Below are 14,625 nucleotides of genomic sequence, written 5' to 3'. Positions count from 1 at the left end.
AAAACACACAGTAGCAGGAGCACAGGTTGCTTTTCATGCATGTACTGTACTGTAGGTACAACCTGTAGTTTTGATCTCTGCTCATTTAAACATGTTGAAATGTTAAAAGGGTGAAAAAGAACTTATGAGCAGACTAATATCACAGGTAAAATGTGCATAAGTTATGCTATGATCAATAAAAACAAGAGAAGACAACATGTTTAACTAAAACATTTTTAACAATAAAACTGCACTAATACATATTTTTGTATGAACACTGGTTCAAAAGTGCAATGTGAAAGATGTACAGAGCTCAGCAGTTCCCTTAGCTTTATGGAGCGTTTTAGCTCCTTTTAGCTCATTGTTTTGGTTTTATGGACCACAACTTTATTGCAGTCAGCCTTCGAATGCTCATCCGTATCATTCCCATGCAATTCAGGCAGCTGTTTTGAGCTAAAAAGTTTTGACACATCATTTTACCGTACGACCTGCTTAGCACCAGATGACAGATGACAGATGACAGATAGCGGCTAGCTGTGGAGCATGTAGCAGCTGAGCATGCAGATAACCACAACAGACTTTTATTCATCGTCTCAAAAGAAACACAACTCCAAACGAGTTCTCATGTTGCGTCATGTCTGCTGGATGTGTAAATGACACTATGCCAATAATAATAATACTGCTTTTTAATGTCAAGCTTGTCATGTTCCCCTCAAGCAACCAAAGAAATTAATTATGCAGGTATAAGCTACTTAAATAGAAATTAAAAGAGAAAATTGGACAGTGTGTGCTGACAGAAAGAATTCATAACAAGTATTCAGTGGCAAATTAGCTAATATAATTTCCTTGAAGCGGAGGCAGACACAAGTGGCTGACTTCTTGCTACTCGTCAATTTTCGGCTTCACCCCATTGTGAAAACTAAACACACAAGAAAATATAGAGACTATGTTAGCTGAACAGTAAATAATAGCCTCCGTAGCATGTGGTATAGTTTTCTTATAACTGTTCACGCGAATTAAGTCCGTTGTGAACAGCAGTGAGGCTCACTCAACAAGATTTGTTTGTAACTTTGAGCTGAGACTTCAAAAATAATGGTACCATTACTTGTAATATATAAAGTAGATTCTTCATTACGACATATAAAAAGTAACCAAATCATTCTTGTAGACAATATAATGGCAACAATGACAGCTTATGATTTCGCATGCATTTTCATAGTTTACCTCAGGATTTACCGTCACTACTTCACTTCTTCTCTGCACAACACCCTTTACATTTTTAGTTTTGACCCAAACTTGTACATTTTGGCCTCAACAGCATTTGTGGCATTTGCAGAGGGACTGGCCTTCTGCCTCCTGGTCATGACCCCCCGACCCAGTTTATGCCCTGACAGCTGAAGAAAGACAATAGCTCTGAATATGCACCAGGGGATCACTCAGGGAGATAAGCAGATGCTCCTTCACAGCCCATCAAAGTGGCCAAGCTGCCACTAAACTGCAAATGACAAAAAGGAGAGACATGTTGAAACAACAATGCCAGAGAGAGACGTGTTGTGAATGATTTGACAGGAGAGAGCAAGAGAGAAAATACTGTGGCTGATGGAGACTGTGAGACAGTCATTCGCTTTACTTCCATACCTACTTTTTCCTCTTCAGCAGCATGGAGTGATGGGTTGCCTGTTTTCCCAGCATGCATTAGATAGAAAGCAGAGGAGATTTAATGCTATGAAGATAATAGCATTAACGTTTTATAGTCGCTACAGCAGGTGTCAGGGGAGAAGGGGTAAGCTGTGTTGCGCTCTGACCCCTCTGCACACATATAAGCTCATTTTTTCCATATGTGTGCTATTATCTGTGTGATGTTTATACAAAAGCCTAAAGGGAAAGGGGACGTAAATGTGTGTTAGCTACAAAAAGACGTTTGACGAGGCAATATACGTATGTACCTCCTGTCTCCTGAGAGCTGTTTGTTTTTAGCTTTGCTTTTGTTTTTTCCTGATGGTGGTGGAGAGAGTACTGACAACAGAGAGAGAGAGAGAGAGAGCGAGAGAATGAAAGGAGGAGGGGAGGTAATGTGTAGCTCACCATTTCTCCAGGGGGAGTTTTTCATTCTTAACCTTCCACTCATGTTATTATGCCCCGTGTTTACGTAGATGGAGGCACTGAATGAACATCAGCAGTGTGTGTGAGTGTGTGTGTGTGTGTGTGTGTGTGTCACTGGAGTGAGTTTCTCTTCGAGCCTATTTGTCTCTATTACGCTATTTGTCCTGGTCCTCTCCATGTGTCTGATTGGTATTCACACACTCCCTATGAAGGCTGCAGCATTGCTCCTTTAATTCTGGATTTCTCTCCACTGTACTCACTCAAGCGAGAGACAAGTATAGCATCACACCTCTTTTATTAATGCCACTCTCTGCTACAGGCAGTTTCACAGGTTTGAGGTAGGGTGCTGGAAGTGCTCAACAGAGCCTTCGAGACGGAGCCATCTGTTTGAAAACGATCATAAAAATATAACGAGCCATGACTGGTGGTATATAATGTGTTTATTCTTAACTGTGAGGTGTAACCTGTGGTTATTTCTCCATTAGTAAAATTACTTTTTTTTTAATTTAAATCAGTTTTGTTCATATGTATCCATTCAGATTCAGGAAACCAAATATGTTTCACTGTGTTTTCATCCCGAATGCTGACTAATTTGCCAAAAACCGCGGGCAACTCACCATATTTGTCATTTGGTGCCTGGCAGAGAGATAAACCCTGTGTATTTGTCCTTTCTTGCAGAGATTTGTGCAGTTCCTGGCATCTAGAAACACCTTGTTCAACCTCAGCAACTTCCTGGACAAAACCGGCTCCCACGGTGGGTGGTGCCTCTTTCCTTCCTATCTTCGGCTAAACCAGCTCTCCCTCATTTTAAGCCCAGATCCATTCTCATGTGCTGCCAGTTCTTCTTCCATCCCTTTATCTGTGGTTCCACTCTGCCTCTATTACTTATATTTAATGGATGTTTTCAGCATTTACAGTAGAACAACAGTAAAGTGAGCTTGAATGTTACAACCAGCCTGACCAGTTCCAGCTCTCCCAGGCCCTGCTTCCCTCAATTAAACCCATCTCCATGGTAATTAATGCAGTCTCCCATGGTGATAAACACTGTGTTCACAGTCTGTTGTCATGGACATTTTGTCTGCTAGGGTGAGTCAAGTATCTGCAGAGGTTAGAAAGCCAGATTGTACATGTTAGAGAGATTTCAACAGCTTTGATAGTTGATAGTCTCCTGGTCCACAAACAAAAACAACAGTCAAGCTAGTTGTTTCAACCTGCTTCAAGTAGGCTAGCCCTATTTAAGCTAAGCTAATCGTCTCCTGTCTCTAGCTTCATATGTAGCATACAGAAAAGAGAGTTAGATGAAGATTGTTACCACTGGCATATCCGTATGCTAAATATAAAGCTATAGCCAGGCGATTAGCTTAGCATGAAGACTGGGAGCAGGGGAAACAGCTAGCCTGACTCCACAACTTATTTTTTCATGCTGGTTTTATACACCTTAAACATACGACGTAACCAGTTAATTCGTGAGCTTCAGAGATGCTAGTAGGTGCATTTTTTAGCTGTTGACAGAAGATTGATACTACACTCATATCAGTCTGTTGAATACAGTATAAAGCCACAGCCCGGTGATTAGCTTAGCTTAGCATGACAGGATAGCTATTTTTCCCAGCATCTAATCTTAGTCTTTGTGCTAAGATAAGTGGCTCTTGGCTTTAGCATCATGCTTAGCGTACAAACAAGGGAGTGATCTCAATCTTTGCATCTCAGCAAGAAAATAAGTAGGTGGATCCTCCAAAATGTTGAACTCTTTTTTTAAAGGTTGTCAATGACTCACTAATTTCCTCACCCTTATTTATCAAAGGTTACCCCTTACAGTTGTATTTAAGACATTTTTAACGTTGTTTTCTTGTCAGCCGTTTAGGATCCTATTAATACTCTGCACTGAGTTGACACTGGAAACTGTGCATGTGTTTACGTATGAGTGTGTCTCCCTCAGGCTACGACATGTCCACGTTCATCAGACGCTACAGCCGCTATCTGAACGAGAAGGCCTTCGCCTACAGACAGATGGCTTTCGACTTTGGCCGAGTCAAGAAAGGGTACGGTTTCTTATTTGTCACGACGCCGCTCTGCTGCGTGACTATTTCAGCATTATTATCGATTTTTATTCTTTTTTAAAATGCTCTGTTAGTTTATTCGGGACCACAGCGTGCCCCCTTCTTACTTGCCCTCTGTATCCATCGGAATAAAGCACATCCCACGGGGGGTTAGTCAGTGCGTGGGATGGACTCAGCTACCTCCGGCCTGGCGTTGGGTCAAATGCATGGCTCCACTGCGTGTACTGAGTGCAGAGATGAATACAGAGAGGGTTATTACTCAGGCTCAGAGTGGACAGCTCTGTTTTGCTGGCAGACACAAGGTCCCTCTGGCTGCTTAAGTTGGCACTGAAAAATAAATGCAGACTAGAGAATGGAAATCAGACAGGTAGGTTGATACTGTATTAGGACAGGTGAAGACAGGTGCTCTCTGTGTTGGCAGACGGACGGTGTGTGGGTCTGAGTCTTTCTCCTAAATGCTCACGTTCTCCATTTCTTCCTCCGTGTCAGAGCTGAGGGAGTGATGAGGACCATGACAGTAGAGAAGCTGTTGAAAGGAATGCCCACCCTGCAGAGCCAGATTGACGCACTGCTGGATTTTGATGTGAGTGACACTCGCTAATAGGGAACAAAGTCACTTTGTAAAGGTTACTGAATTCGCTTAGGGATAAACAGAGTCGAGAAAAAAAGCTGCCAGCTGGGTCTAATAAAGCTTAGCGCTGTGGCAGCATGTATGAAGACATGTCAGTTACAGCCCCTGTAACATGTGCATCAGTGGTGTAGATATCAGTCTTATCCCTCGGTGAGCAATATAACTACAGACGCTAACTATTCTGATATCTATATCAGTACTATCCTGGAACATAATCTGCCTTTGGTGGAAGTTCATTGTCTTTTTCATTTAATTCTGATGTAAGTTTGCCATTTAAATTAAATGATTTAATTATAACATTTGCAGTGTCAGTCAAAAAAGTAATTGATTACACATTACCTGTTACTTTTTTAAAAGGAAGGCATTACTTTACATATTTACTCCCTGTAGAAAGTAATTTGCTACACTACTCATTGCATGACCTTTGTGTTACTCTGCAACACGATGCAACGTTACAGTGCATAATTGCCAGTTAACAGTATAATGTTAAACATCACATATGCCCACGTATCAGCACATATCCCTCTTCTAATGAGGAGGACGAACACAACATCAAGCGAATGTACTTGAGTCGCTCACCAGACCTCGGCTTTATAGACTCGTCCAGCTAATTTGACGTGTTTATCACTAAAGCAGTAGTTAAACCTCATAAGGACTCTCCAAAATCATCTGTTGTGGTTTTGGCAAATGTAATGTGATTACAGTAATTTGTTACTTTTAAATGCATTGCTGTAATCACATTACATTTGTAAATGCTTAATCAAATTGTTTCTGTTCTGTCTTTTCTTTTCTTATCTTGTCTTATTTTGTGACCAGTCTGCTTGTCTCTAAAATCCTCACCCCACTGTGCCTCTTGGCTTTTATTTCTGTCTGTAGGTGCATCCCAAGGATCTGAACAATCCAGTGATAAATGCCTGCTTTCTCCTACTCTTCAAAGATCTGATCAAGTTATACGCCTGCTACAATGACGGCATCATTAACCTGCTAGGTAAAGCGCAGCTACTTTCTCTTATTCACTGGATCCATAGAAAAATCGATGAAGAAAGTTAGGTGCCCTGAAAGGATAAGGCTGAGTGTTCTACACGTTTATTTCTTTAACAAATGCCGTGGAAAAAAAACACAAAATATCAGTGTGTTACTCTGCCCCCTACCATGTCTTATGCACTCAGCCCTGAGCCATTTGTTCCTACAGTACTGATTTAAAAAACCCATCTAAAATGCGTCACAGATACATTGTTTAGAAAGGTGAAGTTATTTTATAAAGCAGCTGAGCACTCTACTTTCTAGCAAAGATTACTCCAACAGGAGTAAATGACGCATTTAGTGGAGGTTTGGTGCTCTTGTGAGTACCTCCATCAGCAGAACAGTGTATGCGGGATCAACTCAAAATAAACTACAGCGTACTGAGTTCATTGTACTGAAGAAACATGTCTCCCAATGGAAAGGTTTGTCTCACGTTTGTGTTTTGGAGCTCTGTGGCACAGAGGTAGTATAAGATATATAAGGCTTTGGCTCTACAGACAAACAAATAATATCAAGTGGGTAAAGAGTCATATTTCACACATCTCTGTGTTCCAGAAAAATTTTTCCAGATGAAGAGAAGCCAGTGTAAAGACGGGCTGGAGATCTACAAGAGGTTCCTGACACGAATGACTCGGGTTTCGGAGTTCTTCAAAATCGCTGAGGTAGCCTGCAGAGACGCATTAAATCACTGGCTGGCAGCTTAGTGTTGTGCTGCTCGGTAACCGTTGCATTTAATTCTCACTTTCTTCTTTTACAGCAAGTGGGAATAGACAAAAACGACATACCTGAGCTCACTCAGGTAAGACTGACTCAGGCTTTTCTTTACTTTCATTGATTTTCAATAAATTGTTAATGTTGGATCTGTGAGGGTTTTTAGGGCTAAATACTAACAGGGCATGTCAGGATTGTGTTTTTTCTAACTTTACTGCATGTTGTGTGAATGTCTAAAGCCCCTACCTGTTCCTTTCTCCTGCTGTGTTCACCATTATTTCTCCTCTTTGATAATAATCAGCCACTCACAGACAGCCACACTGTGTTGTAGAAAGGAGGCACTGTACCCCTCTTCTCTTCTTCTTGACGGGCCCTGTGCCCCCTCCTTCTCTTTTCACTTCCAGAGATGCAGATTGATCATTCAGGCTGAGCGTGTGAGTAGTGAGCACAGAGCTAGCTTTGAGAGCTTAGGAAAGGTCGACACTTGAACTTTGAGTGCACTGAATTGAAGCACATTGCACAGCGAGTGCACACCCAGCAGACAGACATCAGGCGCTGTGATGAAGTGGGATGATGTGACTGGAAGAGCCGTTGGATAAGCTGTGACATGCTGAGCGATGCTGCTGACCGGGCGGCTGTTTCCTGCTGCTAAACATCTGAGCTAAACATAGTTTTAGTTCAACAACTGTACAAAGGCAGAGAAGATTGTTATCAGTGCTGCAGAGTTTCCACAACATCTATAGAGTCACTTTAAAGATTATTTTTGGTTTTATCACCAATACAAATGATTCACAAGATGAGAAACCCTGTTAGTCCTGTTGTGTTGTGGAAACTCTCTCTCTATTCAGACATGGCAGTGTGGATGACTTGCATGAAAAGCATGCTGTAATGCTGTCTGATTAAACTCAGGCTTCATAAGCCACAAAGAGCTAATGGTAGGCCTATAAAACAGACCCACATCATACTGAATCACACATACTTTGAAGTATAAGAGTATTGGGGGGTGTTAGATCTTGTCAAGGCTTTGCTGATATGCTAGCAAGATTAGCTTGACTCAATGCTAGCCACCTGTCTTATGTTAGCAGACTGGATTTGTGGCCAAAATAGGTATTGTTTGATATTCTAGGAAATGTCTTTAATCACTTTCTTGGTGAGAGTTAGATAAGATGATTGATACTGCTCTAATGGCCTTACGCTATATATGAAGCTCACTCTAAAACTCACTAATTAACACATTATATCTCAGATAAAGTTTACTCTGAAATCAAAATTCATATTTTTCCTCTTACCTGTAGGTCTATTTATCCATCTAGATTGCTTTGGTACGAGTCTCCGAGTTTTGAGATATTAGCCGCAGAGATGTCGCCTTATCTTGAATATAATGGAACTAGAAGGCACTCAGCTTGTGGTGCTCAAAGCACCCAAATAAATAAATAAATAAATAAAAGAAACTGAACAGCAATGTCTCTTTCCAGAAATCTTAACCCGGTTACTCAAAATAATCCACTGACCTTCTTGTGAGCATTTGCACATAGGAACTATTTTCTCTCCACCAAACTCGACTGTATCACAGAACAGAAGGAAGCATCTGCTCCTGGACTGGAGGCTTGTGCTCTTGACAGCGTGGGATGTTAATGGTGTCGTCCTGGGCTTAGCTGTTACGTCAGCTAGTTAGCTTGGTTAGCTAGCCTTTCGTCCACGAGTAGAAAGAAAATAGTTCCCACATGAAACTGCCAATATCTCCAAAACTCTGCAACTCACACCGAAACAATGTAGATAGATGAATAGCACTACATGTAAGAGGAAAAATATGTATCTTTGATTTTTGGGGTGAACTGTCCCTTTAGTGGTAAGCTAATCACCTGCTAACAGTAGCTTTCTGTTTACAGTACAGATCATAGAGTTGTGTTGATCTTCTTATCTAGTTCTTAGCTGAAGGTGAAAAGGCCTTTTTCCCAAAATGTCGAACCATAAACCTCTGTTACTTTATAGAGTTACTTTAGTGGTAAATCCACGACATCATTCCCTTCTTCATCGATGTTCTTGAAAGCATCAGTTGTGGGTTTTGATGAATGGAAGTAGAGATAGGAGAAGACAATAGATTAATGTTCCAGCTAGGCTACAGTACATTCTGACGCACTGCATGCAGAGTAACGTTGTCATCTCTGCGTTCTTAATGATTTATTTCAGTTCAGACTTTAGTCCCACAAATATCTGTTCAAACTACTCTTCATGTCTTCTTCCTCTTCAACACTTTCTTCTCTCACAGTCTTGCGGCGGTTTCTGACTCTGTTAATAGGCAAAAGGTTCCATTAGAGCCTCTTAAACTAGGAAAGCATGTGAATGATGTTGACATGCTGGTTGCACTTTAGCATGAAGGTGAGCTCTGAGCTTCACAGCAGCGTCCTTTACCTCACACATTAACTGACTCAACTATTCAGGGTTGTTTTTACGGAGAATTTATAGAAAAATAGCACAACAAGTATGTGTAATGTATCACACTGGGCCATAAATTAGCAGGATAACATAATTAATCACAGCCCAATCTAGAGGCGTCAGTCCTCAAAATGAGATTCTGTATGGTTGATGAAATTTGATTAATGTGTCCAGGAGAGGACCTAGATCAATCTCCCAGATCCCTGAAACTATAACGGATTATTCTCACTCCCAGCCACCAATTTCTGCCCTCATCCCTTCCAGGAGGAATTACATCAGCACCGACAAGACAGAATAATATTACCATCTGACTGTCTTTACTGACATGTTGTTATGTCATCACTCATGTAAGCTTGTGTGCTATTTTTTTGAGTGAATGATGGCAGTCAGATCAGATCATATTCATGCCTGGAGGCCTGTTGCTGTCACATCCAAAGGGAGATGGTACAGCAGTTTTTATATTCGCCTCCTCAGGTGAGACCTTCTACTGTGCATGTTCAAGCATCTCAGTAATAGAGCCGTTATATCCGTCCATGGTCTGCAGAACAGCCGCCGTTGTCCTCGGTGGTGAGGACAGACACTCTGGATGATTAATGGTCTTTTCATCCCTGACAGTGCCAAGACAAAGTAATGATCAGCCTCTCTGCCTTGTTGGTCTCTCAAAGTTTTAGGGATAATAGAGTAGACAGCTTTAAATGGTTAGATCGAGGATATATAGCAGAGAGTTAAGGAAAGTGAATTATTGACTTATTCCACTGGCTGAATTAGCTTTGACCTCACATAATAATCCCCACCGGATATTGTACTTCCCTTTTTACTGCATGTCAGGAGGTGATGAGATCCCATTTAGCCTGGTTGAGCGTGCAGCTTTGCATCGTGGCTGGCTGGAGCATTGTTCTCTCTGTTAGCATGCTGATGAAACCTTTTTATTGTTTTGTCTTCTGTTCCTGTTTCATTGTTAATTGATTTTTGTTTGTTTTGTTTTTTTGTATCCTGCTTTATCCCCCTCTTGGTCCTTCGTTTCCTGTGTACCAAATGGATTTATACAAATCATCAAAGTATAACCAAACATCCAATGGAATATTATTAACCGATGAAACAGTTGACAAATGTTTTATAATAACTGTATTTGGTGTTTTATTTCTAACTACAATGGTTTGACATTGGCTAAGTTGTTGGCAAATGAAGCTTGAGAAAGCTTCAGTACTGACTTTCAGGCCAAATTTGATGCCACACACACATTTTTTGGATGATACTCAAAAAATATTGATGCTCAGCAGCCCTCGTCTCGACTTTTGAAGGTTTATTTACGTTGCTATTCATCGCAGAAGCATTCAAGAAATTGCTTGACAAGGCAGATGCAGCGAAGTGATGCAAAGCAGCTCAAGAGAGAAATGCACCAGTTCCCAGCTAGTAAAGAATATTCAACATGTGGATTTGAGGCCCAGATCAAACTTGAATCTTTGAAAGCATTGCAACTGTAGACAGTTGTGCATCATGTTTGCAAGCAGTTGATGCAGATACAGTTACATGTAAATTTGAATGCCATCTGGATAGCAGTTCAAGTTAAAATCATAATTAAAGATAGATTTACCAAGAGGTAGCATGTACACTGAAAAACAGCAGTACGTCTGGTCCTGAACCCAGTGACAGACTGAAGCTCAGAGATTGATACATCTGAGAATAGAGTGAAATGGACTCGATGTTGATTAGATTCTTCTGAAAAACTGCACATGGAAGATGACTATGAGTGCATCAGGAGAGGGACACACCCTGTACCATTAAAAGAGACAGATTATGTTCATTTTCTGGCTCATAATCTAATTTTGGGTTACTACTAGAACAGGTTTACATGCTTCAGTGTTCAAAAAACACATCAGTTTTCTCATACTGTCAGCACTGTATTCCCCATCTGTCTGAAACGCTCTGTTTTAGCTCCTGTTCCCTCCCAGTCTGCTCTGATTGGTCAGCTCACACACGTCTGACCCACCACCGCTAACAACAACAGAGCAGATGTGCTAAATCAAGTGCAAAAGTAGCTGCTAGGCATAACTTATGCAAATGTGTAACTCGGTGACATAGTGTGATGTCACAAAGCAGGAGGCGTTTCAGGAGCAGTGTTTTCTGTGGGAGAGAGCAGCTTCTTTGTCCTTTTTTAACTTTTAAGATCTATTACATGCACGAGAACATGTATAAAACACTGAGGGAAAGGTACAAAAGAAAAATAAGTGTCCTTTCAAGCATGCTAACCTGGCTAACGTTTACGCTGTCACGCTGCCTACAGTGTGAGGGTAGTCAAAATAAAGGCACCTGCCTCAGTTTGGTGACATCCATCATCTTTAAGGATGTCAGGTAATTCTTACAATATTTTTCCAAGGAGATGTACCACCACCATCAACCAGAACACACAAAGAAACAACCACGTAACTCGAATAATAGAAATAACCCACTTCTTCAGTGTTTTGGTTTGACAGTGTGGTCCACTGTGTTCTACCGTTGAGTATAATCAGCACTGTCAGCCTCTCTGACCAAACCCAACCCTTGATAATGTGTTTGTCTCTGTTGGTTCACTCTCTCTTCATTACTCCACAGGCCCCGGAAAGTCTTCTGGAGTCCCTGGAGACCCACCTCAACACGCTGGAGGGGAAGAAGCCGTAAGTAGTTCAATATATCTGCAACCTGTTTCCGTTTTTATCATTAGCAGCAGCAACAGTGAGCTCACGCTTTAATAATCCTGTGATTATACAGTTTCATGGTTTTTTGAAATGCCAAAAGCCATTGAAGTTTGTAGTGATTTTGGATCGGGATAGCTTGGCAGTCCAACATGCACCTGGGTTTGTCTGGTGCTCTCAGCTCTCTCTGGTTCTGTTAGATCAGTGCTACATCAGTGACGACTCTGTCAGCACTATCTCCCAACTGTTCTCTGTTACTTCTCTAACATGTCATTTCCTCTGTCTTTACTCAACTCAGAGAGGATAAGTAAGTATTCTCTGTCGATGACAATAGTGTTTTACGTGTTGTGTTGATGAATTAACCTTCAGTGATTCTATAGAAAAGACATCTGAACAAGTAGTGGACATTTGTATTGTTGTCCTAACCCTAACCCATCATTTTGTTCAGGATGCAGTTCTATAGAAGACACACACTGAACATTGTGTTCATGTTTGTGACGAACATCATTTGCCTCATTGCTGTCATTGACATTAGGGGTCGACCGATATGTGTTTTTTCAGGGCCGATTCCGATTATTAGTAATCCAGGAGACATATCACCGATGACTGGAACCCTTTACAGGAAAAATAAAAATCTTAGTCTCAGAGTCGAGAATAACCAGTGATGGAATGTAACCAACTACAATTTACTCAAGTACTGTACTTATCTGGAAGTACTTTGCGTAGTATTTCCATTTTCTGCTACTTCAAACTTTCACTGCACTTCATTTATTTGATAACTTTAGTAAGCAAATTCAGATTATTCATTTCTGATTTGACATCAGGTAGTGTTGTGGACACTGAGACCACAGAGTGGTGACCACTAACAGAGAAAGGATGCTGGGTCAGAGCCAAAGTACTGCATTTTTATTTTTTTAATTTTATTGTCAATCAGACACAGAAAACACTGATAACGAACTGAACGATAATCATAAAAATGGTAAATATCGGCCCAGACAGATAATCGGTCAACCCCTAATCAACATACTGTACAATGACAGGTATCGCCTTTTAACTGATGTCATCACTAACATATTCATCTTACTGTACAATCAGCCTGACTCTTACAAATCATTAGACGCATGCCAGTCAGAAACCTTCAGCTCTTACTTTCTGTCTGTGATGTTGAAGAGCTTTGTTGAGGAGTCGCTGAGGCCAACGTGCTGTTACTCAGCAGTTCAGCGTGGATCCATTAATTGCAGATGTTTACTAAATGGAATTGCCTTGAAATGCTGCCTGCCTGAAAAACACCAAAGTGATACTTAAGCTGTCACTTTGCCTCCCGTCCCAGTAACAGCCGTTATGTTTCAGCATGTACATCAGTAAACTCTGTAACTCATGTGCTATTGTTGTTTCTGCAGGTCGCCTACTAAGGTAAGCTATGCTTCATGATTATCATAATGTGGTGGTAATAATAGCAGTCTTTGTTTATTTATAGCACCTTTCAAAGTAAAAGCACAGTTACTCAGATCTTTACTGAGCAGCGTATGAACTAAAAAACGCAAATTCTTCATTCCACTTCTAACGTAACTGTTAACAGGTAGTGATTCATTGTGAATTCATGTGTCAAAAAGCTGTTGAATCACATCAGCTTACATAACTGTGTTGGTCACCATGTTAACTTGCTCTGCAGCAGGATGCTACAGCCAACAACAGCTCACCGGCCGCTGCTGCTCCACCAGCCAAGCCCGCAGCTCCCGGGCCCCCTGCTCGCCCAGGGCCGCCTGCCAAACCTCCCCCGCCCTCAGTCACCCCAACTGCCCCGGCCCCCGCCGCCGCTAAACCTGCCAGCAAGTAAGAGTCACTCAACAATATTAAAAAGTGTTTGAACTGAGCTACATCCACTCCGAGCGAAGGAAATGACAGTAGAAATGGATTCCCTCTGTCAACACGCCCTCTCTTTCTGTTCAGTGCGCTCGATGATGGCTTCTTGTTGGATCTAGACCCCATGTCCTCATCAGCAGGGGGCGCTGCAGCAGCTTCCTCCACGACTGGATGGGGAGGTGAGAACTTTCTGCTCAGCACTGCTTCTAAGTTTGCCCAGTGGCCACATGCAAGTATTCCAGTATAAATTTCCCCTGCAGCCCAAAAAGGACTTTCCCCATAGACTACCATTATACAAGAGACATCTGTAAAACTGTGGACAGGACACCTCGAGCTGCAAACAACTGGTTTTTGTTTTTGTAAAACTTAAAAATGTGTCATGTCATCACATTGTAAAGTCTGTGGGGCTGAGCGGGAACTCATGGGCGAGGCCAGCAAGAGAAACCCTACTATCCAGCAGGTCACTTACCCAGGAAGTAGGCTAAAAACAGAAGCTAGGAACTTTTTTTGTCGTAAGGCGAGCGTTTCTCATTGGACTGGATAGGAGCCATCTTTGGGTCTGGTATCTAGATCTATTGTTGCAAAACCTCAGTCTTTCTATTCTTCTGCTGTTTTACACTTTGGAAGTCCATAATTTCAGACAGAGGCAGACAAAATCAGCACATCATTTCAGCCGCTCTGTTGCTTTTGCCAGCTGCAGTGACAACTGTTGTTAGCATGATTTGATCATTTATAGCTAGCTAGCTAATTAGGCTAACATTAGCCCCATGAGTTGATTAAAAACACTGTCTTCAGCTGCCTTTGATATGTTTCTGATATGTTTCAAACAATATATTTTAATTATTTCTTCTAATGTAACCAGTCAACCTAAAGATAATGTAGCTAGCTCATGATATGCTGCTTGCCTTCAGAAGTAACACCTGGTAACTACTGTAGGTACTAAGCTAGCCGGACATGCTAACAATCGCAGCCTGTGTTAGAGGAGATAAACACAGGTTAATTATTCCTCACACTTTTTCTCTTGTGTTTTTGGTTTTGGAAAGGCAAAAAAAAAGACACCACATCCCAAACTCCTTACATGTTCAATATCTCTCTTATGAGGCTGTAGCTCATACACACCGCTTTAGCATGTGTAGAAAGCCCGTAC

At 41.4% G+C, this 14,625-nt stretch overlaps 1 protein-coding gene across 1 annotated transcript in view; it reads left to right on the top strand.

Moving 5' to 3' along the window:
- The window catches only part of LOC141012132 (clathrin coat assembly protein AP180-like), a 54,372-nt gene that overhangs the window by 23,898 nt on the left and 15,849 nt on the right, over nt 1-14,625 (top strand). The window contains exons 3-12 of the mRNA XM_073485533.1: nt 2,761-2,836; nt 4,022-4,124; nt 4,632-4,725; nt 5,650-5,761; nt 6,352-6,458; nt 6,554-6,595; nt 11,536-11,597; nt 13,016-13,028; nt 13,291-13,448; nt 13,566-13,657. Of these exons, the coding sequence (XP_073341634.1) occupies nt 2,761-2,836; nt 4,022-4,124; nt 4,632-4,725; nt 5,650-5,761; nt 6,352-6,458; nt 6,554-6,595; nt 11,536-11,597; nt 13,016-13,028; nt 13,291-13,448; nt 13,566-13,657 (859 nt within the window). The remainder of the gene's footprint in view (nt 1-2,760; nt 2,837-4,021; nt 4,125-4,631; nt 4,726-5,649; nt 5,762-6,351; nt 6,459-6,553; nt 6,596-11,535; nt 11,598-13,015; nt 13,029-13,290; nt 13,449-13,565; nt 13,658-14,625) is intronic.

Source organism: Pagrus major, chromosome 17, assembly GCF_040436345.1.
Source record: "Pagrus major chromosome 17, Pma_NU_1.0".
NCBI classification, from domain to species: domain Eukaryota; kingdom Metazoa; phylum Chordata; class Actinopteri; order Spariformes; family Sparidae; genus Pagrus; species Pagrus major.
This window is presented reverse-complemented; position numbering and strand designations above follow the sequence as displayed.